The 27,640-nt window shown below is 40.2% G+C and overlaps 1 protein-coding gene and 1 pseudogene across 4 annotated transcripts in view; one reads left to right on the forward strand and one right to left on the reverse strand.

The window, feature by feature from the left end:
• Positions 1-27,640, forward strand: part of SLC12A7 (solute carrier family 12 member 7) — a 95,237-nt gene that overhangs the window by 36,810 nt on the left and 30,787 nt on the right. For all 4 annotated transcript variants that reach the window (XM_060278058.2, XM_088676208.1, XM_088676207.1 and 1 more), the window contains 9 exons: positions 8,705-8,799; positions 10,677-10,799; positions 12,443-12,589; positions 15,162-15,216; positions 17,975-18,105; positions 19,046-19,275; positions 20,459-20,670; positions 22,171-22,338; positions 27,261-27,359. In XM_060278058.2, the coding sequence (XP_060134041.1) occupies positions 8,705-8,799; positions 10,677-10,799; positions 12,443-12,589; positions 15,162-15,216; positions 17,975-18,105; positions 19,046-19,275; positions 20,459-20,670; positions 22,171-22,338; positions 27,261-27,359 (1,260 nt within the window). The remainder of the gene's footprint in view (positions 1-8,704; positions 8,800-10,676; positions 10,800-12,442; positions 12,590-15,161; positions 15,217-17,974; positions 18,106-19,045; positions 19,276-20,458; positions 20,671-22,170; positions 22,339-27,260; positions 27,360-27,640) is intronic.
• Positions 4,478-8,291, reverse strand: LOC148684728 (uncharacterized; annotated as a pseudogene).

Consider the following 27,640-nt stretch of genomic DNA (forward strand, 5'->3'; position numbering starts at 1 on the left):
TGACCATGCGGCAGAGCAGCTGTCCCTCAGCACTACCTTCTGGAAATACTCTTCCAAGAAAGGTCAGAACCACTGTAAGGGTCAGCTTCCCAAACCCAACCCATAGTCATCCAGAAGGATATCATTGTTGATGGCATTGAATATCACTGAGAAGTCCAGGAGAATAATCTAAATCAGTGTTTCTCAACCAGTGTGCCTCCAGATGTTTTGGGACTACAACTCCCATCATTCCTGACCACTGGTCTTGCTAGCTAGGGATGATGGGAGTTGTAGTCCCAAAACAACTGGAGGCACACTGGTTGAGAAACACTGATCTAAATGGCAGCAGCAGGGTCTTCGTTGGGTGGAATTTACAGAGAAACATGTCAATGACCCAAGATTAAAAAATGAAGTCTTAGTTGGAGTTCAGAGGACTGTTAAGTAACCCGAAATTCCTTCTTCCTATTGATGGGAGTACTTATTGCACAATAGCAGAGCTGGCATAACTGTCTATGAATCTTAATGATAATTTGTTAGCATGTGCAGATTGTCATCTTTGTTTGAGGTTGTTACAGTAGGTTTAGGCAGAACTCTGCAGGATTGGGGTTGGACAAACAGTGGCATGGGGAAGAGTTGGGTTTAGGGACTTGTTCATTAAATTAAAATATTTATTCCTTTCCTTTTGAAGAATATCTCAAGGTAGACTGCAATAAACCTCAAAGTGCAATAAAATATACAGTGCAAGAATATAATGTTGTTGTTGTTAAGTCGTTCAGTCGTGTCTGACTCTTCGTGACCCCATGGACCATACCACGCCAGGCACTCCTGTCTTCCACTGCCTCCCGCAGTTTGGTCAAACTCATGTTGGTAGCTTCAAGAACACTGTCCAACCATCTCGTCCTCTGTCGTTCCCTTCTCCTAGTGCCCTCAATCTTTCCCAACATCAGGGTCTTTTCCAGGGAGTCTTCTCTTCTCATGAGGTGGTCAATGTATTGGAGCCTCAGCTTCAGGATCTGTCCTTCCAGTGAGCACTCAGGGCTGATTTCCTTCAGACTGGATAGGTTTGATCTTCTTGCAGTCCATGGGACTCTCAAGAGTCTCCTCCAGCACCATAATTGAAAAGCATCAATTCTTCGGTGATCAGCCTTCTTTATGGTCCAGCTCTATAATATAGAATATAATATAGAATATAATAGCAGCAGATAAAAAAAGGGAGTGACAGACAAATGACAGACAAACTCATGTAAAAGCAGATTAAAAAGTAGAAGCAAGTTATAAGCCATTGAAGGCATGAGGGAATAGGTATGTAAAGAATAGGTGAACATTGTAGGTGAGCATGTCTAGCGAGTGAGTTTCACAGTTGTGAGTACCACAGCTGAAAAGGCTTTTGTCACTTGGAGAACTTCAGGCCTGTGAGGAAGATTTCAGCTGGTGAACAGGCTTGCACGCAATCCGAATAATACTAGCAATACTAATCAGTATTACTATCTCTATTTGTGTATATTAAAATTTTAAATCTGTAACTAGTACAGTATGAGAACAGGTCATAATAGGCTGCCAAAAAAGCTGCTGTGATCACAGGTCTTATTTTACGTGCACTTATGTTGCTATTTCATACTGCCTACAGCTCACAATTTTATATTTACTGTAGGTGCTGGTGTTATTTGTCTTTGCTACAGTCAAACACATTCTTAAGTATGCTTTAAGTCCCACTAAAAGTGTTTCACAATTTCCTCTAACCTCCTCTAGTGTTTGTGAAAGAGGTGCTTCAGAAGACAAGTCCTGTTTGCTTGTTATATAACAAGCAAATACTATATATTTGCTTGTTGTATATAATGGAATACTGTTCCATTACTAAGTTTCAGGTAGAAATCTTGTTTCCTTTTACACCTAAAGTGTTGTGTTTTGAACATGAGATATGCTATACCTTGTCAGACTAATACAAATGGGCTAATGAGGAATAATCCTTCCTTTTCTGAGGATGTGTAATGCTGAGGATTTTTTAAATAAGATTTATAGGCTTCCTAAGGATAAGACTCATTAGGCTCAGAGGTCAACAGGATAGTAGTCATGCTCTTTGTTTTTGTTCTGTTTCTTGCAGGTGTCTGTAGATAAGGAAGCTAGGAAAATTGGTTTGCAAAGGATTGTATTTGTTTAAAATCATTTTGTAGAAAGTTAATATATTGTTACTAACCTATTTGAATTAACAAACCTTCTTCCACCCCATCCAATTTGTACAACTTAATTCATGAAAACCTGTTTCTAGCACCTCCACTGTAGGTAAAATGCTGGCCCTATGAAGAAATTGTTGCAATAGAAACATCAAGCAAAGGCTTCAGCTGTGTGTACTGCTTTTCCTTTTAACACTTGTATCCCTTTCTTAGATATGAGGAAGACTTTCCTATTAAATTTGGTCACATTAGTAAATTAATCACTTGGTTGTGAATTAAAGAGGTTAGAAATGTTCCTGTAAACAAGTTGCTCTTTTTGCAGAGGACTGCTTCCTTATTATATGGCATCATTCAACAATTCATACTATCTCAATTTCCTTGGTATTTGTCTATGACATTTCATAAAGTGGGGTGGGGGCTGTGAGGAAGTGAGGACCTCTTCCCCCTTCTATCTGCTTACTGTATTTCCATTTCCAGCCTCTCTTAGCTTTAGCCTCCCCTCCATTCCTGGGTTCTATTCTGCCCCCTCCATATTTGTAACTGTTTTTCAACATTCTCAAATCAATTTTCACTTCAGGTAATAAAATGAGATAATTTAATATTTGCTCCTATTTTCTGCAGCCCAATAACTTTTCAAAACCCAAATTGAACTCGGGAGGCAAGCAATGCATAACTCAGAAGATATTTGCTTGGCATCTGAGCCTGAAAACATCACTTTTTTAAAAGGCAAGCCAGGTGGATAATAATCAAGTTAAGAAGTCTTGATAACCCTCCTTTGTTTTTGAAGAATGTACTGTATGTTAAAGTCCTTAAGATGTTTTACTGTTTTTATTATTTCTACTTAACACTTGACACCACACCTACTAATTCTACTATCAGTTGTTTGATATATTTCATCTTAATTCTTTTGTGTATTTCCTTAACCTTTCACTATTTCTATCATGTATTAAAGCCTTTCCCATGGCTATTCATACATACCCATAGCCATATCCCCAGAGTCCTACTATGGTAAAAACTTGTGTGGTGGGGTATTGATAGAAGGCTTTTGTGGCTCATAATCCAACTGCACAAAGGATCGGCCGCCAGGGTGCAACTTACTCCCGCAGGAGATCTCACTAAGTTAGTACCAATAAATAAAGGAGTCTGCCAAGGGTGCATACTAGCACCCTACTTATTCAATTTGTTTATCAGTGATATAAGAAACCAACTAGTTGAGTCCCATGAAACCATCCATGCTCCCCATCTCGCGGACTACTGCTGTTCCCTGCTGTTATATGCGGACTATGCGTTGATCCTTTCCTACTTGAGAATTGGTCTAAAGAGGGCGCTTAAGATTTTTGTTCTTTATTGTCAATCTAATTTGCTAACTATAAATCATTACAAATCTAAAGTACTGATCTTCTCTAGAAGTCGGAAACTTTATAAGTGGAAGCTTGGCAGGAAGGCAATTGAACAGGTCCTTAAATTTCGATATTTAGGAATTTACTTTCAATACAATATGGGATGGAAAGCACAAATTGAATATTTACACAACAAGGCCAAAGCCTTGTCCCATTCTCTGCTGTGTTTCCTTTTCTCTGAGGGGGCCCTGCATGTTCCATTGGCTTTAAAGGTACAGTATTTAACGTAAAAGTGGTTGCCACAATGGCCTATGCCGCCCTGTTATGGGTCGCGCTACCTCTGAAAGTGGTTCTGAAACTTCAGCTAGTGCAGAATTTGGTGGCCAGGTTGCTCACCATAACAAGACGGTTTGAACATATTACACAGGTCCTGGTCCAACTGAACTGGCTTCCAATTAGTTTCTGGACCCAATTCAAAGTGCTGATTTTGACATATGAAGCCCTAAATCGCTCAGAACCGCAATACCTCAAGGTCTGTCTCTCTCCATATGAACTTACCTAAACCCTGATATCATCATGTGAGATCCTCCTTCATTTCCGTCCTCTACAAGCAGTCCAGAGGGTGGCAACATGAGAACAGGCCTTTTCTGTGGTGGCTCCTCCTTTGTGGAATGCTCTCCCAAGGAAGGAAGGCTTGGCGCCTTCATTATTCACCTTTAGGCACCATGTGAAAATGTTCCTCTTCCACCAGGCCTTTGGCTGATAAACATCTTAACACCCTTTTTTAAAAAGGTTGTGGGAGGCGTGAGGGGTGGTGGGTATTGTTTTTGTGTGGTGGTGGTGGTTCTTGTTTTTATCATGTATTTCCTACTTTTATGTTGTATTTTTGTGTTGTGAGCCACCTTGAGATCTGCGAGTGAAGGGTGCTATATAAAATTTAAAAATTAATAACAACACCAACAAAAACAATAATAAGTCAAATACTCATTAGCTGTGTGGTTCTGGATCTAGACCTGCTCTGAATGTGGTCATTGGTGTTGGAACATATTTTTGTGATTCTGACTTCAGGTAACGTCTGTAAATTGCCAAACATTGGCTGAAAAAAGAATTCTAAAGATACCTGTTATAGCTGGTGGATAGAAGAGTGGAAGTGTACTGCCCTTTTGGCATGAAACAAGTTCATTATTTTGAAAGCGTTCTGCCAGTCAGCATCTGGCTTATCTGCTATATAACTACTGCAAAACAGATACAAGATTTGTCTTGCCTGCTTTTCAAAACAGAAATGTATCGCTTGATTATGTTGTTAAATCTTCATTGTGATGTTGATAGTTTCTAGCGCTACTCATAACGTGTCTGGGCAAACCTATTAAAGCTTTGTTTGCAGTTTACTGTATTGCTTTACAGTTTGTAAAACATGTATCAGGCTGTTTTTACATTCATGTTTGGGTTTTTTCCCCTTCAGTAGTTCTATTTTTAGAAAGAAAAACTGGTTGAAAGGACTTTGCTTCATTCTTCATCTTTCTTTTTCTTTTTCTTTTTTTAGTGGTCTAAAAAGTACTGTACTCCTGTTTTCCTTTAGGAGTACTGCAAGTCTTGCCATATGTAATTGGTAGGCACATTTGGCTTGTGTGGCTGAAAGTAGCACATACCTGCTTGATAAAAGTAGAATCGAAGGATAAGGAGAGTAAGGAACTGTGGCTTCTTTTCTTTTCTTTTTTGGACACTAAATGTGTAATGAAAGGAGATATCAGACATGACATTACGCATTCTCTCAGAGGTGCAGTTGAGTTGGTGGAATGCAAAATGAGCAGAACTCAAAGGTAAAATGTACATTTGTTGCTCCATCCACTTGTTTCTGGATCCACCCGCCACTGACATGTGGCTCTCAGGCTGGAAAAGATCCCCCTTTAATATATACTGTTAGGTTGCAATGAGGTAGAATTGTGAGGGAGCTAGTTCTTGTTGAAAGTATGCACTACACTGGTACTGAAAGTCCTGTTTTCATGGATGTTTGCAAGCATGATTTCTGTTGCAACTAAGTAGAAAGAAGCTGGTTATCATGTCTAGAAGAGCTTTCCTAATACAGCTACACTAGAGAGACCACACATGGGTCTGTGTGGAAAGGGGAGTATAAATGTTTTGCAAGTAAACTGCTAGCGCAAAATAAATTGCTTAAAATCAGGACCCCACAGGCTCTTGCTGACCTTTTACATGTTGGTGGCTTGTCTCATCCACTTACTACTCTCATGCCCACTACTCCCTCAGATCTCATCCATATCTGAGCATTAATCCTGGATCTCTTACTTGGAGAACCATTTCTAGGGGGGGAAATGTCATGGTGATGAAAGAACTGGACTTGGGGGAGGAGTTGCTATTTGCTAAAGAGTTCTTTTGCTGTTGTTTAGTCGTTTAGTCTTGTCCGACTCTTCGTGACCCCATGGACCATAGCACGCCAGGCACTTCTGTCTTCCACTGCCTCCCGCAGTTTGGTCAAACTCATGTTCGTAGCTTCGAGAACACTGTCCAACCATCTCATCCTCTGTTGTCCCCTTCTCCTTGTGCCCTCAATCTTTCCCAACATCAGGGTCTTTTCCAGGGAGTCTTCTCTTGAGGTGGCCAGAGTATTGGAGCCTCAGCTTCAATACTTGGCATTTCCTTTACTCTCATAAACAACACTGAGGTGCCAAATAGTTAACCCTGGACACAAGGAGGGTGGAAAGTCACAGAAGACAATTAGATGGCAATGGTTAAGATAATTTGCTTTGAAAACAGTTTTTTTGAATTCTGGTCTGGAAAGTTATAGCAACCTAACAAGGACATTTTTTAAAATGTAAGTAACCACTGCAAATCAAACTGGGAAGTAAGAACATTTGGAGATTGTAAGATTTTTTTGTAATGCACACAGGGAAATTCTGTATCTTGAGGAAAACAGAGTTTGAATATGAAGCAGAATGATACCTGGCAGTCCGTGATCTCCGTCGAGTTGCCTTGGTGCATTGTGTCGACTGTGCCGTGTGACCTGGGGCTCTTGGGTCTGTCATCTGATGCTTGATGATGGGTGAGCCGAGCCCGACACACCCGGGCAATGTGTCCTGATTTTCTGCACTGCCTGCACTCTGTGTTGTGGAAACAGAAGGTCCTCCTCTTGTGGCTCTCCCCACAGCTTGCACAGTTCCCTCCTCATCAAGACTGCTGTGGTGTGTGTGCTGCTTGAGTGCATCTCCTCCCTGTCAGATTCTGAGTAGTTGGCGAGATATTCATGGTGGACCCTTGGTTTGGATGGCGGGCCCGGTCGTGCCTCTTGCGTCAACCTCTCGGCAGCTTCGGTTGCCAAGGCTTCCTCCAGAGCGACCTGGAACGTGAGGTCTTTTTTGGCGTAGAGGCATCGTTGCAGCTTCTCGTCCCTCAGGCCACCAACAAGGCGGTCATGAAGCATGTTCTCCAACTCTGAGAAGTTGCATAACCAGGCAGCTTGGCGGAGGGAGGTCACAAACCCAGTTATGGTTTCCCTGGGGGCTTGCCTCTTTGCGTAGAAGGCATTTCAGCAAGCTACCACCAAGGGCTGCGGCGAGAAGTGCCCCTTCAGCCGTTCCATTATTGCTGGGTAAGAAATGGTAGCGACATCTTCCGGCGCAAGGAGAGCCCAGGCAATTTCGAATGTCTCCTCTCTGCAGACTCTGAAGAATGTCGCCCTCTTCTTGGCATTCACTTCCACCTGGAGCTGGATTGGGTGGCTCCTGCGAACCAATCAGACTGCTGCATTCTGGATCCTATTGTTATTGGATTCAGCTCAGTACATAACACATACCGTACATACAACTTTGGAATTTTTTTTTGGAACATATACAAAGTTTTACATGAAGAATTCTGCACCTTTTGCACTTTAAAGTTGTGTTGTTCAGAGTACAGATCCTTGCAGGTTTGGTTTTTTTGTGGGAAGTTTATAGACATCATTTCATGTGATCTGACTGTGTACAGTGTTTGGGGGACACTGGAGTGTGGAATAACAAATTGCTGAGTGGGGGGAACTAGAACCGTGAAAGTGGGCATAGGTTTCCATGATTTTTTTACTTGTAAGTTCAGTTCTTGGGGAGCTTCTCAACTTTTTCCCTCTCTAGCAGATTGTAGTGGTGTTGGCAGTTGGATATTCTTCCAGGAAAAGTGGATTTTTGTTTAATATGAACTATTAATGTGACTTAATTTATTAAAACAAGGTCTGAATCCTCACAGATTCTGTAAAGTTTCATTCAGATACTTGGAGGCAAATATCTGTCATAAATAGAGTTATGGAATTAAAGGTCTTACTGGAGTATTTGTGTGTACAGTTAAATGCTTTGATATATCTACAGTCATACCTTGACATCCAAACGCTTCGACTTCCGAAGGTTTCGACTTCCGAAGTTGACAACCCTCGGAAGTCCTTTCGCTGTGCGTGCGTTCTGCGTTGGTGCAGAAGTGCGAAGCGCTTCAACATCCGAAAACCTCGACTTACGAAGACGGCCACGGAACGGATCGTCTTCGTAAGTCAAGGTACCACTGTACTTATAACTGTGTATAACATATAGGCATCCCAGCAGTATAACATATAGGCATATGTGGTGGGTATGTAACTATACACAAGTTATGGAAGCAAGTTGTAATGGAGATTGATATTATTGTTGGCAAACAAGTCACTTGGATGCTAAGCAATGTCTCTTATTCATTTTTGACAGTGTCAGTGTTGACTTAACCTCTCAACAATTAATTCTGTATCTGCTGGTTGGCACTTGTCTAGTGATCTCTCCAGGGTGGAAGGATGCATCTTGTTATTCTATGGATCTGTGGATTTAACAAGTCATATTTATTGTCATTTCTGAAAAAAGCTGACCCATATGAGTCCCTGGGGTGATGTGGACCCCTTTGTTTCTGCTTGGGGACTGTTTGTGATGTATATGATCAAACATGGTTGGCGTATTCCCATTAAATATTATCTATTTGCCAACATTCATGATTATTTGGCATTTTTGATACAAATGCTTTATGAACCTTGTACATATATTCTATGTTACTTATTCCTTTTTAAGCTTTTTATTATCATTATGATGGTTACTTTATTATCTTGTGATTTTATTCATATTGCTCTTATGGTTGTTTTTGTTGCTACTTTTAGGTTGATGTTTGGTTTGTTTGTACATTAAAAAAATAACTCTGCTTGTATTCATTTTCTTGTGGTAGGCGATGGGATTCCAAGGGAAAGCAGCCCATTTATCAATAATGACAGCATGGAGAGAGGAAACATTTATGAAGGGAAAAATATGGCTCTTTTTGAGGTACTTTTGATAACTTATTTCCCAAAATCCCTGTTACTAATTTCTAAGTATGAAGTGCTTTATTTATGTACTTTTATTCAAGCAGTAGTACTTGCTCTGTTTGTTTGTTTTTTTGCAATCTATTCTGCAAGACCAGGGTCAGAATAGACCCACTGAGGTTAATAAACCTAAGTTATATATGAGTAACTTTGGTTTGTAAATTTCAGAGAATCTACTCAGGATTAAGCTGCATATATAACCCTAGGGATCCACAAATTGTCACTTCTATGAAATATAATACTACCATGTTGATATATAACACTAAATCATGGTTTGCTGCTAGTGTACAAGGAATAAGCTTGAGGGAAGTCCAGTGTTTGGGAAAATGAGTTTAGTTTCGCTTTCCTTGACTTGTTGTGTTGCAAAAACCAAAATTGTGGTGTAAAACAAACTTTGGTTGTTTCAAAACAGGCCAACTTTAAACCACAAGTCAATAAGCTGCTTGTTTAACCAAGCAGAGTTTGATTTAAACTATGATTTCTGGCTTCTATGACATGACAAGCCAGGATTTGTGGAAAATGAAACTAAATGCATGCAAACGCCTTCTCCAGGTCACATGGGGAGAAGAGAGGGGAGTGTTGAACTCAGCCCTCAAGTTTATTTCTTGTAGCAAATATTTCCATTGATGTTCATTAGTCAGCTGTAATGAAGCATTTGCATTCTGAATAAAAAGCTGAATAACCTTACAAAGAACCATTTTGAAAGATTTGCTTCACTTGTTTGAAATTAGAAACTGAGCTAGCAGTCAAGTTAAGTCAAGTTAAGTACTTCTTCACAAAGCACATAGTTAAACTATGGAACTCGCTTCCATAGGAGACTGTGATGGCCATCAACTCAGATGACATTGAGGATTAGACAAATTCATGGAAGAGATAGCTACCAGTGGCTTCTAACCACAATGGCTATGCTCTGCTGCCATAGTTGAAGGCAGCAATGCTTCTGAATACTAGTTGATGGAAACTGTTGGAGGGGAGAATGCTCTTGTGCTCGAAAGGCATCTGGTTGGCTACTGTGAGAACAGGTTGCTGGAGCACATGGGCCATTTGCTTGATCCAGTATTCTTACATTCTTAAAGAACTTTTCAGCCCAGCCCTACATGCTTTTTCCTTCCCTCATTTCCTTTTTTCATTCAGTCCAATACTCCCAACTTTGCTAATGTTCTAAGTGGCCTGAACTGTAAGTGGAAGGACTTGCATATCATATCTCTCTATATGTATGTTCAGCTCAGCCTGGCATGACCTCTTCCTTCTTTTTGTTTTTATTCTGGAATCCCAGATAGCTCCAGTTAGCAAATATAACACCATTTGTCTTGCCTTCCAAATGATCCTTCAGAGTGACTTGTGTAGCTTCCTGTATCTCTACATCTTTTAAACTTGAGTGTATCATTGGAACAACCTTAAGCAACCTTTAAACCTGCCTGTGTGTCATTGCCTCGTTCAGAGAGGGAGGAAGTGACACTCAACAAAACTGGGAGGTTGCCATGGCAAATACATTTATCTCATGTAAAACTTGAGTAAATATAGCTTGCAATCATGAACTCTGTTCACAAAAAAATCATCAGAATTACTTAGGAGAGTTCAAATTTGAACGTTTAAATATGTTAAGAAAGATCTTAGCAGAAATAGACCCGTGGTTTTATTTTGTACACAAATATTATTTGTTAACAACTTTTATTTTGCAATAATAACGAAGAATCCTTAAAATTCTCGTTATTTCACAACTAAAAGGTTGTAGCAGCAGAATTTGCATAGATATATGGTGATTTTTCCTCTTTGTTCTGAAATGTGTTCCTATATATTAGACCTTGATATTTAACAAGTTTTTCCAAATCCCAACAGGAAGAAATGGATAGCAACCCCATGGTATCATCTCTTCTTAATAAGCTAGCCAACTATACCAATGTTACTCAAGGAGTGGTAGAACATGAAGAAGATGAAGATAGCAAACGTAAGGAAATAAAGGTACAAATGCCAAAACTTTTAATTAACAATTGGTAGCAGAGCTTCTTCATTGGAGAGGTTGGTTGTCTGTCATACAAAATAGGTAATAAATATTACCTATAATGATAAAATGAAATGTGATTTATTTCTCTCAGTTCCATCCAGGAAAAATTAAAATATTGCTAGTTATCAACCATACAGATGACAAGTTTACTTTTGGAGAGTGTCAAAATACACACTACACTCTCTTTTTTCCCTCTTCCCCTTTTCCATGGTTTGGAAAGAGTGACACAGTGATCATGGATATTAACATGCCAATAGAGGCAACTGAAGGAACAGATGTTGCCATGGGCAAGTGGCTGGTAACACCTCTGATATATTTCTTTTTCCGGGGCCTTGCAAAATAGAAGATTTTGTTCAAACAGTTTAAAATTTTGGGCCATGATCAATAAGCCCTAGAATTATTCAACCTATAGCCACAGAGCATACTAAAGGGGAATACAGTCATACCTCGGTTTAAGTACGCCTCGGTTTGAGTATTTTCAGTTTAAGTACTCCGTGGACCTGTCTGTAACGGATTAATCCACTTTCCATTACTTTCAATGGGAAAGATCGCTTCAGGTTAAGTATGCTTCAGGTTAAGTACTCCACGGACCGTCTGGAACAGATTAATCCACTTTCCATTACTTTCAATGGGAAAGTTCGCTTCAGGTTAAGTACGCTTCAAGTTAAGTACGGACTTCCGGAACCAATTACACTCATACCTCAGGTTAAGTACGCTGCAGGTTGAGTACTCCGCAGACCCGTCTGGAACGGATTCATCCACTTTCCATTACTTTCAATGGGAAAGTTCGCTTCAGGTTAAGTACGCTTCAGGTTAAGTACAGACTTCCGGAACCAATTGTGTTTGTAAACCGAGGTACCACTATACAAGGGGGCTAGTACTCTGTGACATTCTTCACACAATGGGGGCAACCGAAGAGAGACAAGACAACACCCAAATCTGTCAGGAACAAGCTGAAGTTGAAGACTCTGAGGGAGTGCATCTAGATCAGGCATGGGCAACCTTGGCTCTCCAGATGTTTTGGAACTACAACTCCCATGATCCCTAACTAACAGGGCCATGGTCAGGGATAATGGGAGTTGTAGTTCCAAAACATCTGGAGAGCCAAGGTTGCCTATGCCTGATCTAGATCTTTACCAAATGCGACTTTCCTTGTTAGGGTGGGGCAACTGTTATCCTTTAGTTCCATTTTTTCTTGCTTCCCAAAATAGCTTCTTTTCTGTGGTTACAGTTGTGTTAACTACTCTCAGAAGATACGGCCTTGCACTATTGTTCTTGTCTGATCATGGTCATACCTACATTTGAGTGAAAGACTGAGAGCCATGTGGCTCTGATTGTATGCAGTAGAAGTTTCTTTCTTAGGGCATATGACATACATTTCTGAGGTTGTAGTGTGAGAAACCTAAAAGCTCCTCAGACAGTTTCTGAATATTTCTGTGATTCTCTCTGTTTAGATGTTACTGGTCGCATCCCGTGTCAGAGGATTTTTCAGCCTTTATGAAAAATTTGTTTCTTTGGGGAAAAGGCTGTCTTGCTTAATCTAGATACATTGGTCAAAAAGTATACTAACGAACTATTATTATTTCTGTGGGTTTTTTAGGCTCCACGTATGGGCACTTTCATTGGTGTGTATCTGCCCTGTCTACAGAACATTTTAGGAGTTATCCTATTCCTGAGACTGACATGGATTGTGGGAACAGCAGGAGTTCTTGAATCTTTCATCATTGTATTCATGTGCTGTTCTGGTGTAAGTACAACTTCCACTTTTTCTGTTTAGATAAATGCTGTTCTGCATTCTAGTGATTTCCATTGTCCTCTAGTAACTTTATTCAAGCAAGTTATGGGGAGCAAGCTATGTAAAGCAAGACTGGGTGCAAGATAGACAGAGTTTATATCCTTCTGTTGCTATGTTCTAAGTGGCTGCGTTACGGATATGCTAAAGCAACATCAAGTAGCTTTCAGGAAGGCCAACAGTTTTAACTTCATTTGTATATCTCAATCTCTAGTGCCAAAAGAGCAGCACCTTGTTTAGGCTAGGATTTCTCATGAACGAATCTTTTTCTGAGTTCAAAAATATAGGGCAAGCCAAGTGTAGTTGCAGTTCAAAAAATAGAACTCTTTTGTGGGTGATTGGTGGGAAAGGGTTGTGCCAAGTAAGGGCTTAAAAAGACAGTATGTTTATAAAAACGTGTTTTCTGTGTGGCACACAACACAGTCACCAGTGAATTAGGAAGATAAGCCATTGTCCAGGTTGAGCATCATGAGGATGGGAACCAGTTGTTTCTCTTCCTTCTGATCAAATTAAAGGCTTAATTGGTGTCATTGCTCGTACCCCAAATCTAAATCAGAGAAGAGATACTCTTTCTGGATCACCCAAGTCTTTTGCTTTTCTTTCATTTCATTTTAGATTCTGACACTGTGGAAGAGATTTTAATTCTCAGGGGAAGTAATACATTCAATGAGAGAATAATTAGGATGTGAAAACAAATGGGAGGCTCTTACCCAACAGCTGATTGGCTTGGTTACCAGTTTGGACAGTTTCCCTTACTTTTGTTTCCAACTGCTCTCACTTTAAATAGCAACATCATTTCCTAACAACTCATCAAGTGAGATATTGTTTCCGAAGTTCAGAGCCAACAGACATGGGTCTTTGTAGTGATTTGGGCTTAAGTCTGCACATGTTTCAGCCCTGGAGCTTTGACCCATACCTGGCTTTCTTCCATCTTCTGATTTGATTTCATGGCAAGGGATATGACTGAAAAAGGAAAACAATTCTTTCTAACCTTGAAATGTCATCCTGTTGGATATATGGGTTTGATTATTGTTTTTTCTGTTAGGATGATATTAAACATACATACTATATTTGTGTTTTAGTTAGGTTATGGAAAACTAGCATAACATTCAATATGTTTAATAGTTCCTTAAATCCAAATGCATTTTTGAAAAGATTGGGTTGTATCCAAGAATCTCACTCAGCTTATGGTAGGGTTTTGGTCAGTGGAATGGGAAGGGAAGCAATTTTTTATTATTCCTCCCTCCAGTGCAGCCCCCCCCACATCCTTCCTAAATCTGCTGTAGACCATCAGAGTAGTAGTAATAATGGGGCACAAAGTGAAGGGGACTGAATGAAATTGTTTCCCTGCCTGTTCCACTGATGAAGGCCATACAGCCAGCTGACCAATACCAATGAATATTCCTTTCTTTCTTGTAGACTCACAAAATATTTTGCTTTAGGTTTTATGGTACAGACAGTGGTTTTCTTTCCCATTCCTGCAGCTGGACCTTCGCACTTGCCATTTTAAAACTACTGGAAGCACACAGACACACATATATAAATAACCCAATCAATTCACATCTATTTAAGTGCCTTGTGCTTCACCTGTTCTGAGGGGCTTAACTGTTAGAGAGACCAACTGTCAGACATTCTCATTCTCAAACTTTGCCTGTTGTATTATTTGAGGGCATCTAAGGCAGCAATGTTGTTAATGCCAAGCAGATGGGGCTTCATCAGTGCCTAAACAGCTCTGAACTTTGAAAGGAAGAATGGGATATAGATATGTATAAATAGCTTCTCTTTGCTGTATTAGTAGGCAGGTGAAAAGGATACATGGGTGATGGTTGGTCTTTCTCACTTCTACACCAAGAATCCGGTGTCTGAGCCTTTGTTTATACCAGCACTACGTAAATGAGAAGTAATATGTGCCTAGTCAGTGACCACCAGTAAAATTTATGCCTTGGTTCTTGTCTCCACTTGAACCATTTTAACTACAGTGTCTTCACCAATTTATATACTATTGCAAAAGCATGATTTCTGACATAAGATGCAAGAATAAGGAGATGCCACTGGTATTACATATGGATCAATAGTTTCTAGTGCTCTCTTGTACTTGAATGCATACATCTTTTGCTTTTTATAAAGATTTAACTCATGGGTCCTGCACCCTCAGTGTGCTGGGAGCTTCTGCTCTTACTATACTAACTGTCATCAGCTGTGGTTTCTTAAATTTGCTACCAGTAGTAACATTCTCCAATTCTACCAGTAGTAACATTCTCCAAGAGCCAGTGTGGTGTAGTGGTTAAGAGCGGTAGACTTGTAATCTGGGGAACCGGGTTCGCATCACCGCTCCTCCACATGCAGCTGCTGGGTGACCTTGGGTTAGTCACACTTCTCTGAAGTCTCTCAGCCCCACTCACCTCACAGGGTGTCTGTTGTGGGTGAGGAGGGGAAAGGAGATTGTTAGCCGCTTTGAGACTCCTTCGGGTAGTGATAAAGCGGGATATCAAATCCAAATCCAATTATCACTTCTTCTTTTTTGCAGACTCTGCTAACTGCAATATCAATGAGTGCAATAGCAACAAATGGTGTAGTTCCAGGTAATTACAAATTTTACTTATATATTAAAAGTATGTTTAGTGCACATGGTAAATGATAATGGAATATAGATGAAATGCCTCTCACTATGATGAAGTGGGTATGTGAGGAGTGGACAACAAAGCATCTCCTGCTGTTCTGGGTGCAGGCACACATTCCCTACATCTGTCAGTGTGGTAGGTACCAAGGAAAGGCTCCGGCATTCTTCCCATATAATGATGCTTGTTCCGGTCTCTCTCTTCTTGCCTACTTTCTTGAGGATAGCTGACTCTGATGGAACAGGAGTGACTATATCAAGGTGCCTGCAATTCTGCCTGCACCTGACTAGTTAGGGAGGGGGGGGATGCCAGTGTGTCTGCAAAGACCTTACCTTTGCTGCTCTTACAGCAATGGCAGCAGCATTATAGCTAACTGAGCCTTTCTGTATCTCTCCCCCAATTTGCATGGGGAAATGGAGAAACAGCGTACACAAGAGACTTTATCAGAAGTGGGGCACCTATTTCAGCCCACAAATGTAATTTAACCTTGACCATGAGCTGTAGCCAAAGTTTGTTTTTACTTCTGAGTAGACATGCATTCTACAGTGCTTTCAGACAGTGTGTTGGCTGTCACTATAAGAAATTTGATACTGGTACTATTTTTCTTTGAATTGATACGTAGCAACCAAATAGCATTCACATTTATGCTGGCAGGAAACATTAGAAATGCAGCCCTGTCCGTAGTTGCACAATGGCACTTGCCTGCATATATCTCTGGGTAGGGTTGCTTAATGAGACTGCAAAGCAAGCCATTTCTGTTAAAACACTGGCAAAGTGCTATATGTGCAGCGTAATCCTATGCTGTGCCCAGTGATCTTGCATTTTCTGTCATAATGAATTAATAAATCTTATAACATTAAACAATCTCCCAGATCATGGATTGCTTCTGACCTTTGAATTCTCCTCCAGTGTTTCCTTCATTCTCCTTGATTTATGAACAGTGAAGCTGCAATTATTGTTCCAGCCACAGCCTTGCCAATCTCTTCCTTAGTGCTACTTGATACCTACTGTTTTATAATCTAAGCACTGTTAGCCAATTAGCCAGAGCAGAGCACAGCAGGAACCCCTTTGCTGTTAGTGGATTATCTAGGCTTTTTTAGTTGCTAGCTTCTGAGACAATGTTCCAGATATTGTTTACTTCTAGATGCAGTCCCAGTATTAGTAAGGTTGGCTGTTAGGTGCAGGGTCTCACTCTCAGAAAAAGGAAGGGGGCAAGTATGGCTTCTTGCATGCAGGGAGGGATCCCCCTCAGGTATGTAGGAAACTCCTTACATTTGAGGAAACACATTCTACGTCACCCAACCGCTCAAATCCCCCACTATCTCACTCCATCTGGTCACTTTCTACCAATGGCTGACTTGCTTTTCTAGCCCAAATTCAGCGCTCACTTGCTTACAGAAGCCTTATGCTGCATGTCCTGCATGTCTGCTTCACGTGGCCATACCAAGTCAACTCTTAAATTCTTGCCCTCTTCTGTCTCTTTGTTAACAATCTATTTTTGACACAGAGCATTAGGGATGCAACAGGTTAAATAGTAAGAATTGCAAATAGCCTGAAAGTCTGTGTCTGACCTTCATTTCACACACTCTTATCTGCATTCCTGGGGGCAAATGGGTATGGAGCTTTTTATGGTTGCTCTTTGTTTCACATCTGCTTGATATCCTAAAATAGCACATGCCACTGCATCAGTTTTAAAGGAAAGAACCTATAAATGAGCATCCTCCTTTGGTAAGGATCTTCATTTGAAGTTAGAAGAAACCAGGCTTCTGTCATTCATGCTGCATGTTCTGTAAGGAGGGCGGGGAGAGTGAGGCTCCTCTTGTGAGTCTCCAAATTAGTCCACTTTTTCAAATACCTGATATAGTTGCACACTTTTTGCCTTTCCTTTCCTAACCACAAATCGCACAAATCTCCCATGAATCTCCTAATCGCCAACATGATGAACAAGGAAAATTCTCTGAAGATGGATTTTGGGGATTTGAGATTCCTGCCCCACCTTCTCCCCATTTCTGTGCCACCTGATCCTGCACTTTCTCACTCTGTTTTGCTTCAGCCTGGTCCTCTCAATCTTTCTGTAGTATCCTTGCCCGTGTCTAGTAAGGATCCACACAAGCATTTGTTGCCTATTTCATCACATAGCCCAGCTGCTGCTGCTGCTGCTGCTTCCTCCTTGTAAACATAGCTTCACCTGATTCCTCAGATATTACTTCAAATCTTTTGGGTGATTTACCTAAAGAACTGCTAGTTACAGTTTCTAGTTTCTTCCCTGTGCTGATGCCTTTGGCTCCTGCTGCAGTTCCTACTTAGATCTTTGTGGCTTTATCTGTTCGACCCACAAAGACTTCTGCTGTCCAACCTTCTGTAACTCCAGCAGTACCTACTGTTCCTGTTGTGTTACCTTTGTCAAACCACTGTTCACTGCCTGATAAACATGTGAACGCATGCACATAACAGGGTGAAATCCACGTCTGCGCTCAGTGGTCTGCAAATGAGCTGTGGACCTGAACATGATGGAGGAGTCACCATCTCCTCTTCTACTACATCAGGCAGTTCTCAAAACTATATTATTGTCGAGTTGTGTTTGTTTGCCATTTGTTTGCCATTTTTGTATACTGTACAGAAATTAGTGGTTGAATAAATGAAGCAGTGTAAATATGTATTGAATATTCTTGTGGCATTAAATATTATGCTAATGTGTGTTTCACTGATGTTAATTTCACAGCTGGTGGATCATACTACATGATCTCAAGAGCATTAGGGCCGGAATTTGGTGGAGCTGTGGGAATCTGTTTTTACTTGGGCACAACTTTTGCAGGGGCTATGTATATTCTTGGCACAATTGAAATTCTACTGGTAAGTTGTCATTTAAAAAGCTGATAATGTTAATGTAGCACTAACTACACACACCCTGCTTTCAAATAAATTACGATACTGTTTTTATTAAAAACATCAGAGAGAGACTTGGAGAAATACATGAGCACAATAAATTTTATTTATGGAATAACATACTGTCTGAAATGAAGGGGCACAGACCATAATATTGTATTTTTATTTTGTACCATACTCTGGGACCTTATGGTGAAGGGTTGATAAGAAATCAAATTAATAATAATAATAATTAAAATTGTGATGACAATATTTAATTATTAGATAAAGACATTTACTTTTTTAAAGACTTCCCCAAGTTAATTGGGCAATATATGTGCTATCTCATGTGCACACACACACACTTGTGTACCATGCATGCATTTATGAAAATTGCTGGTGGCAAGAACTACCTTAAAGAGAGCTGTTATCCTCTTCTTTTACACAGAAGAAAATCATTTTTAAAAGAATGATGCTTACTGTGATGCGTGAATAATTTAAACCAGATTTGGTGAGCTTGTGGCTCTCCAGATATTGGCCATCATCCTTGTTGGCCATGCTGGTTGGGGCTGATGGAGAATGGAGTCACGGCAACATCTGGAGGGCTACATGTTACACCTGATACATGATTTTTGCTTCAGAGATATTTTACCTATAAACACTTTTATGCAAACTTAATAAATAGATCAAATTGCACAGTTATTTTTCAGATTATATTTCAAAGTTTTATTTTCTGAAACCATGTTGAAATAAAAGAAGAATCTTAATCCACCAAATGATGAAACGGTTGTCAAGTACTAATTTCCCCCAGTTTTGTTTTAAATGCTAACTTTTTGAGGTAATAGTTCTTTGATTACTTAAGTGATATGAAAGTTAATTGTCTTGGAATTATGTGCTAAAAGCTGTCTGATATTTGTTTTCCCTACAGAAATACATTTCCCCCAATGCTGCTATTTTTGAAGGTGCTGGGGAGGAAGTCATGTTAAACAACATGAGAGTTTATGGGACATGCATCCTTGCTCTGATGGCCCTCGTTGTTTTTGTGGGAGTCAAATACGTCAATAAGCTTGCCCTCGTCTTTTTGGCTTGTGTAATTCTTTCAATTTTTGCCATTTATGCTGGGGTTATTAAAACTGCTTTTGAACCACCAAACTTTCCGTAAGTAAAGGATAATTTTTTTAGATCTGTGATTATTATTACAGCATGCTTTAAATATCTGGAATCTACTTGGTTCAGACATTGAAGCAAAAATTTGAATTCCTGAACTCAATGAGCCCCCTGAGTCATCAGAATCTTCCCAAACTCCCATGTCCTTTATTAGTGTAGCGGGGAGACATTCTAAGCCAGGCATCCCCAAACTGCGGCCCTCCAGATGTTTTGGCCTACAACTCCCATGATCCCTAGCTAAGAGGACCAGTGGTCAGCGATGATGGGAATTGTAGTCCAAAACATCTGGAGGGCCGAAGTTTGGGGATTCCTGTTCTAAGCTAAATCTGGGGAGCTTGGCAGGGACTGAGAGAAAGGAAGAGCTCAATGCTTCCATCGTGGGGACTGTTGGGGTGGTTTCCTCTCCAGTTGTCTTCTGCCAGTTGTTGAAGACTTTTTATTCCAGCAGGCCCAGCCAGCCAATCCTTTATCTGGATTGGATTATACCCAGTGCTGCACAAGCGGAGTTCTGCTCGGCACAATGGGACTACCATTTCTTGTCCTCTCCCCTGTGCCCCCACAATCTGCTCCAGAGGATCCCCCAATCCTCCAGAGCAGATTTAGTGAGTTTTTGGAGGGCTTGAAGGGATAGGAGAGGGAGAGGAAATTATTTTGTCTGCAAAGAAATTCGTTGTGTGAGTGGAACTGCTATGTTGGATACAGCCTGTTGTGTTTTATTATATGTTACTCCTTTCTCTGCTGTGTTTTTCTTGATGGTGGTGGTTTTTTGACATTGTGATTTTTAAAAACTTGTAAGCCTTCTGAGGAAATACCTCTTCTTAGAGGGGCAGGCTAAATGCTTCTGTGCAAATATACTCATGTGCACTTAAATGTAGGTTTTGTGCCCGACATCACTCACTTAACTTGCTGATTTCCATGACTTCATTAATTGTTGAACACATGTACTGATGAACAGGCAGGTACTAAAGTGGAAATGAGAACACGCACGTTTCTAAAAAGTCTTTATTTTTCATATTCTCTGCTAGGGGAAAAATACATTTTCCCCAAATGGGGCAGCATTCTTGGCTTTCTATATAACTACAGTTATCCTAGCTTGAACATACTTGTTAAATCAAATGATAAAAAATTGTTAAATCATGTGTAGCGTTTGATTGATTTTTATTTTGTGTTCTAGCATTTGCCTTCTTGGAAATCGTACATTAGTAAGAGATGGTGATATTCCTTGTGTCAAATATTATGAAGAAAACAATATGACAGTGACTACTAAGCTGTGGGAAATTTTCTGTGGTAGCCCACTGTTAAATGCTACATGTCAGGAATATTTCATTCTAAACAACCTCACAGAAATCCAGGGGATTCCAGGAGTCGCAAGCGGAGTCCTCTTTGGTGAGTTTACATCTTGTGAGGTGAAAACTGCACCTTAAACCCAGTGCTGTCAACTTTCCTTTTTTTGCGGGAAATTCCCTTATTCAGCACCCTTTCATATCCGGGAGTTGACAGCCCCATAGGATTCCTCATCTTCAAATCCGGGGGTTGACAGCTATGCTTTAACACATGTACCAGTAAGAAAGCCTTTTAACTCCTGCTCTTTTTAGCATCATTCTCTTCAGATGGTTGCGATCACCCAGTTTGCCAGGGTTGCTTGTGCATGTGCAAATGACACTTCCCATATGAACTGGTCCTTAGTTCAGTGCCGGCCCTAGACTAACTGGTATCCTTCATAGCAGACTATGAAGGACTTGCTCACAAATTTAGTGACAGCTGCATGAATGATTATAGTTAGAAAGTGGAAGGGGCAAGCAGAATATAAAATGGAAGAATGGTATAAAGAGGTGTGGGATATAGCTGTTAATGATAAATTAACATGTGCCAGTAAGGTAAGGCGGGGAATGTGCAGGAAAAATTATTTTGAGGAGATATGGAAGGTTTTTGTAGAATTTGTACTGTTGAAACGGAAGGAGGTCAAACCATTGCAAAGAGGTGTTGAAATTTTGGGAGGTTGGATGGTTACAATGGAATGGTCTCAGTGGTGGGGTGCACATTTTTTATTCTTATTTACTTATGAGTATTACTTTGTCAAAATAAAAATAATTTTAAACATAGACTAACTAGGATCCTTGCAAGGAGTATGCTCAGCACCCTTTCTCCATTGCAGTCCATTTCATTACTTTTATGCAGATTTGTCAGTATGATTTATTTGTGCCACGTAATATGCACTTTCTCCTGAAAATGAAAAGAAAAAAGAACACAAATTATCGGCCATACAGATCAGCGTTGCCAGTTTTACAAGTGAAAATGAACTACATTCTGCAACTGCTGAGAAGATAACCCATGCTGATAAAACAACCCCTGTGTTGCAAATTAAAGTCAAAATGCTGAGAAAAGGAGGCAACACGTCGACCAGTTCTTGGGCAAAAAGTAACTGTTTTAATCTGTAGTTAACCATAAATCAGACAGTGATCCAGGGGAATCATCTGTTTCGGTTAATGCTTCTTCAGTTTTATAACTAGTACTTGCATGTACTCTGTGGAACAGGGGTCATACTCATACGTAACCCATGACAAGTGCACTCAAAGCCCAGTGTGCCCCAGCCCTGCCTTGACTTGAAACCTAGTTCCATTTACAGTTAGCAAGTGCTTTCCTGCTGACCTCAGAAGGATGTGGAATACATTCATCACACTTTTTTTGTTACATGCCTAATAAGCGTCTTTATTCTGGGATAAGTAATATCCCAGAAACTTCAAGTGGTCAAAACAAATAAGGTTTTCTTATTGATAAGAGAACCATATTTTGAGGAAGAGTGAATAATTTGCATGAAAGCTAGTGTTCATATATGTTCAGATGCTGGCCTCTGAGTGAGTAAACTTTTGTTCTTATTCCTCACAGATAATTTGTGGAGTGTGTATGGAGACAAATTCGCATTTGTGGAGAAACAGGATCAGCCATCAGTTCCTGTTTTAGAAGAGACAGATGTGAATATTAAACACTATGTGTATTCGGATATCATGACCTATTTCACTATGCTAGTAGGAATTTATTTTCCATCTGTTACAGGTATAGTTCCCCTTTCTCTCTCTCATAACTGAAGTGATTCTCTGTGTATTGGTTAGAATTGCATATTGGGTTTAATTTGCCTAACTCAGCTCTATGTGTCCCAGTTGCACATACATGTAAAAAAAGAAGTGCATGTAAATGTTTTTTCTGCCAGCACTTATAATGAGATATTTAGTTTAGACACAGTAATATTACTAACACATGGGGTAATTAGAGAACAGTCAAGAGTTGAGAATCAAAGAATGTACTACTTCATTGCAAAATAGAAGGATTGTGGCAATGTGCAGATTATTACAGAACAAAAAATAGTGGTTAAGCAAGCAGCATTCAGATAATACTGGCAGCTTATCTGCAGATGGGTGGCAAGGGATGCTAGACAGATACTGTATGTACAGCCTTATTGGTATATGGAGAGTTAAGTGTGTGCTTTTAGCAGCAGTGAGGTTAACTAAAAAAAATGGGAAGGAGGGAACAGAGATGAAATAAGAAAGAGAAGTGCCTTGGAGTGTGAGAAAAGGAGACAGAGATTGTCTTTGGCATCAGATTGTCAGGGCTTCCTGGGGTCAGATGCTATGTGGAGCTGGAGTTAGCTGAACCTTCGGGTCCCTGGAGTTCTTAAGACATTGCATGGCTTCCTGGAATGGGACTGAGAGGGGAGGCACATAGCAATTTTTCCTTGGGGTCCCTAACTGAACCGAGCTATCCAGGTCAGAGCTTCAGTGGTATGTGTTCAGTTAAGGCCTTCAGTTCTGTTCCACTACTCGCATAATTTCCTCATTACTTAACAAAATGTATATACTGCTTGATTGGTTAAAAGAACAACAAAAACCTAAATGCTTTACAAAAATTTACTGTATATTTTGGAAAATGGCCTGTCTATTTGCCTGCCCGCCTGTTCTCTATGGGTTCAGACACCTGTCGAGTTGGTATCATTAAACTCTGCATGAGGGTTCCTGAGGTTGTGGGGGTGGTCTTCACTGACATTTGGATGCCAGGTGCCATTGTGAATTAAGATAGCGGACCAAAACATGACTTTGCCCAGTTTGGTGTGATGGGCCCAAACTGTGCTGATGTGGATGCTGCTGAAAATATCACCCAGTTTCATGTGACTTCCACTCTGACCTGGATAGCTTGGTTCAGTTAGGGACCCCAAGGAAAAATTGCTATGTGCCTCTCCTCTTAGTCCCATTCCAGGAAGCCATGCAATGTCTTAAGAGCTCCAGGGACTCTGAAGGTACTATTGCCCAATTTGGTGTGACAGATCACAACTGTGATCTTTCAAAATATTGTCACCCAACTTGGTACGAGAACTCCTGAGATGGAGGCAGCAGTCTTCATATTTGTTTTGATACTGGATGCTGTTTTGAATCAAGATGGCAAACCAGAAAGGTGACTTTGGCATGACTTTGCCCAAACTGATGTGACTGTTGCAAATGAGGTCTCCTGAGGTGGAGGAGCAGGGTTTTGCCTACGATTGGCTGCCATTGGATGCAGTGAGCTGTGTGTGCGCGTTGAAGGCAGGAAACAACAATTTAGGAAGTAGAATGTTCACCTTCTCTGCTGCAAAGCACCTCTGTATTTTTCATGGAGGCAAGAAGAGACCTTTCTTGAAAGTTGCATCTAAATTTCATAGAAAGCAGTAATTAGTCCTGCCCACCTTTTGTCTGTCTGCTGCTCACCATCTGGAATTGATGGGGCATTCCACAGATGTCCACAGGACCTTAAAGGGTATGGAGCCGGTGCTTTAGATTAATGGGCATTCTTTTGTCTCCTTTCATCCTTCTTGCTTAGGTAAGAAAGTAACTACTGGTAATTGCACATCATCTAGATGGATAGGGCTTGTATCTCTCCAGCCAATGAATCTCAGAAACTTCTTCCACTGCCTTTTCTGTCAGTGCAGAGCAGCTGCTAAACTCATTCAGTAGACATTACAAGACAAGCAGCTGAAGCACCTTTTGGTCAGAAGGTCCTGCAGCAGGTCCTTTGCCAATAATTTGGTTGCTACCAATTTCCCACCCTATATCTGGAGCATTTAGTATGTCCTGGATTGTTGAGCTTCACTAGCAGCAGAGAAAGAACCATTGGGCTCATATCTGATGGGTATTTATTATTAATAGTTTCCTGGCTTTAGATAATTCTAAAGTACTATTTTTTCCTAGTTATTTTTTTAAAGGAAGTGGGTTTCCTACATTTTAGGCGACTGTTAGAGCTTAGTGAGGACACAACTGCATGCTGGGAACATTCTACTTCCCTAAATTGTTATTTCCTGCCTTCATCACAAGGTGGTACTGCAATCTCAGATTGAAGAACTTCTATCAGCATCAAGAACTACCTTTCAGGTAGGAACCAATGGTTCCTTTTCACTCATCTATTGTTGAGACACCAGTCCAGGGCCCACACAATATCCCGTGATTCAGATGCCATGGAGAAATACCACACCTGGTCCCAAACCACCTAATGAGTGCTCTCAGAGTCTTCATGTAGATATTAAGTAGTATTACAGAAAGAATTGTTTCTTGCAGCACCTGACAGCACAACCCCCAGGGGGCTGAAGGGCACTCTCCCAATCCTGTTCTCTGGACTTAGTCCTGGAGGTAGGACTGGAACCACTGTAACACAGTGCCTTGAGTTCAGATACCAGAATTGAGATGTGTAATTCAGAGTGAAGCATTTAATTTAGTAAGAACAAAGAAATAAGAATTTGTGTGTGTGTAAAAATCTGAGTATATTCAGCATTTAGGGTTTTTTTGGCGTGAGAGAAGTATTTTTGGGTACGCGATATGAATAAGTCCTGCAGATGAGCCAGAGCATATTATTTTAGTATGACTGCCAAAACAGGGAATGAACTGGAATTTTGTTGGCATCTCTTTTCATGTCTATAAAAATAAGGGCTTTGTCTTGCTTTGTGTTGCTTTGATTCCTGCAAGAAATGGAAGAAGCTGTCCGAACTTGTTCTCTCATGTAATGAATACTATTGGGACATAATACATTTTCTAAGGTCATCCATGTCCTGATATTAGCTAATTGGCTGAAAAGTATTGCTGGAACTCATCCATAGAAGTCTCTTGTACAGCACAAGCTGAACTTTTGTACTGACATCTTCGCTCCTTCCTTTATGGTCATAACACTTTTCGAGGTAGACTTTGGTTTGAACCTTTTGGTTTATATGTCTTTTCTTCAGGAGTGAAGCTTGCTTGTAAAATAGTGAAGAAACATTTGTTTTGGCAAGCCTTTAGGGTTGCTTGTTAGCCTTGCCAGAACAGATTGCAGACTTGTTTGTTACAGTATAGTTTTGCCTCATAAAATGATTAAAATGTATTCTTCTCTCAGTTCAGATTCCAACAGGTAGCCTGGGCTGTATAATGTATCAAACAAGGTCGTTATTATGTTCCTAAGTCTGTGTCCACAAAAGAGACATTGACTACAGCTAATTATAGCTTCTGTACTTGAGTATCACCAAATATTGTTCTCAAAACATAGTTCTTTTATTCTAAATTTATATCTGCACTAAAATATATTTTCTGCTTCTGCCAGTACTTTTCTGCTGCTTGTTTTGCATTTATTATTTATTATTACACTTTATTATTGGAAAACCACAATACATAAAAAACATTTTTATTTAAAAATGAATTTATAAAAATACAACATTTGCAGCATTAGTAAACTACCGGTAATCATCAACTAATTATATTTTTTTTAAATAATAATTTTATTAATATTATATTTATACACTTTGTAGCCAAGACCAGATATCAATAAAGAAAACAGGTAGTGAGGGAAAGAAAAAATATGAAGAAAATAAAAATGACATATAAAGGAGAATTATCTATCTTTTTCTTCAGTAGTCCTTGGCTTTTCCAGCCTTTACCCAATAGTCCAAAAGCCTTTGGAACCTTTCTAGGGTCAGCAAAATTTGAAAGGCACAGTATTTCTCCTAGTACATAGCCTGAAATAATTTTCTAAACAGAGAAGACCCTTTTCTGTCTAGCAGCCTCATAGATTAGGCATGGGAGCCTTTGACTCACTGCAAGATGTGGCCAAGAACAAACTTTGACTACAGCTCTTGCTTAAAGAGGAGAGAGCTTAACCACAACCCCGGGTTTGAACGGCACACTAACTTGGGCTTAGCTGTGCACTGCACTGAGCTAATAGGGTTGGGAAGGAGCAAAGCAGTTATGAGCTTCTCCCCAGAATGTTCATGCTAAGGCATGGTTTTGTTTAGCATTGTATGTGACTATGACCAATGTATTGACATTGACCTGGTTCTCACATCATTGTAAGTCAGAGTATGGCTTGCCATGACTACACTGACTCCCAGTGGGGAGGCTGCATCTGCTTTGTTTCTCCCTAGAGTCTTTAGGTCAGCACGGGGCAGCAGCTTAGCATGTTGTCCGAAGCTGAGACCGTAGTTAAGCTCTCCTATGTAATCATGAGCTATAGGCAAGGTGTGTCTTGTGGTTTTGGTTAAGGAGGACACCTTGACCACAATCCCAGGTTCAGGCAATGTGATAACCAGTCCCTTAGCTTAGCTGCTTCTCTAAAAAGCCCAGGGAGAGGCAAAGCAGCCTTTTGCATATTTGTGCTAAGTTTTGGTTTAATGTGATGTGCAAATGCAGCCACTGTGGCTGTTTGTAGAGCTGACAGTTGGAAAGGACTTTTGGAACATTTGACTCTTGAAGGATCATTATATGCAGACCTTCTTAATAGTCTCCACCAAGTCTTGATGCTGTTATTCCATTCCCTTCTCCCTTTCCAGCTCTCTACTAAAGGTGTGATGGCCCAGATATAGTCCTTTGCTTGTTCTGGTAGTAGCATGTTATGGTTGTTGCTTTAATGACAGGTTGCATCTATCAACTTAATATAACTGGAATAATCAGAAGCTAGATGACATCCCATTTTTTCTATTTCTGTATGTATTTTAGGCATTATGGCAGGTTCAAACAGGTCAGGAGATCTTCGGGATGCTCAAAAAGCTATTCCAACTGGAACAATTCTGGCCATTTTAACAACATCATTTATCTGTATCCTTTTAATGCAATTTGCAGGTGTCTAGATTTCATATTCTTGGTTTGTTTAATTAGGTTTTTGTTTTGAGAATGCACAGGTGACTGACATATGATAGTAAAATGTGGTCATGAGGGAATCCTAAATATTTTATTTTCTATATGAGTAACGTTGTTGGGATTTGATGAATCTTTAAGCAGAAAGCACAAGCCACTTCTCCAGGAATAGTACATCTCATCTTAGTTTATTTGGAAGCTACACCTCATTGTGACTGATTGATAAAACCAATAGGATTTGC

The sequence above is a fragment of the Zootoca vivipara genome, chromosome 8 (genome assembly GCF_965207765.1).
Source record: "Zootoca vivipara chromosome 8, rZooViv2.hap1.1, whole genome shotgun sequence".
In the NCBI taxonomy this organism is placed as follows: Eukaryota; Metazoa; Chordata; class Lepidosauria; order Squamata; family Lacertidae; genus Zootoca; species Zootoca vivipara.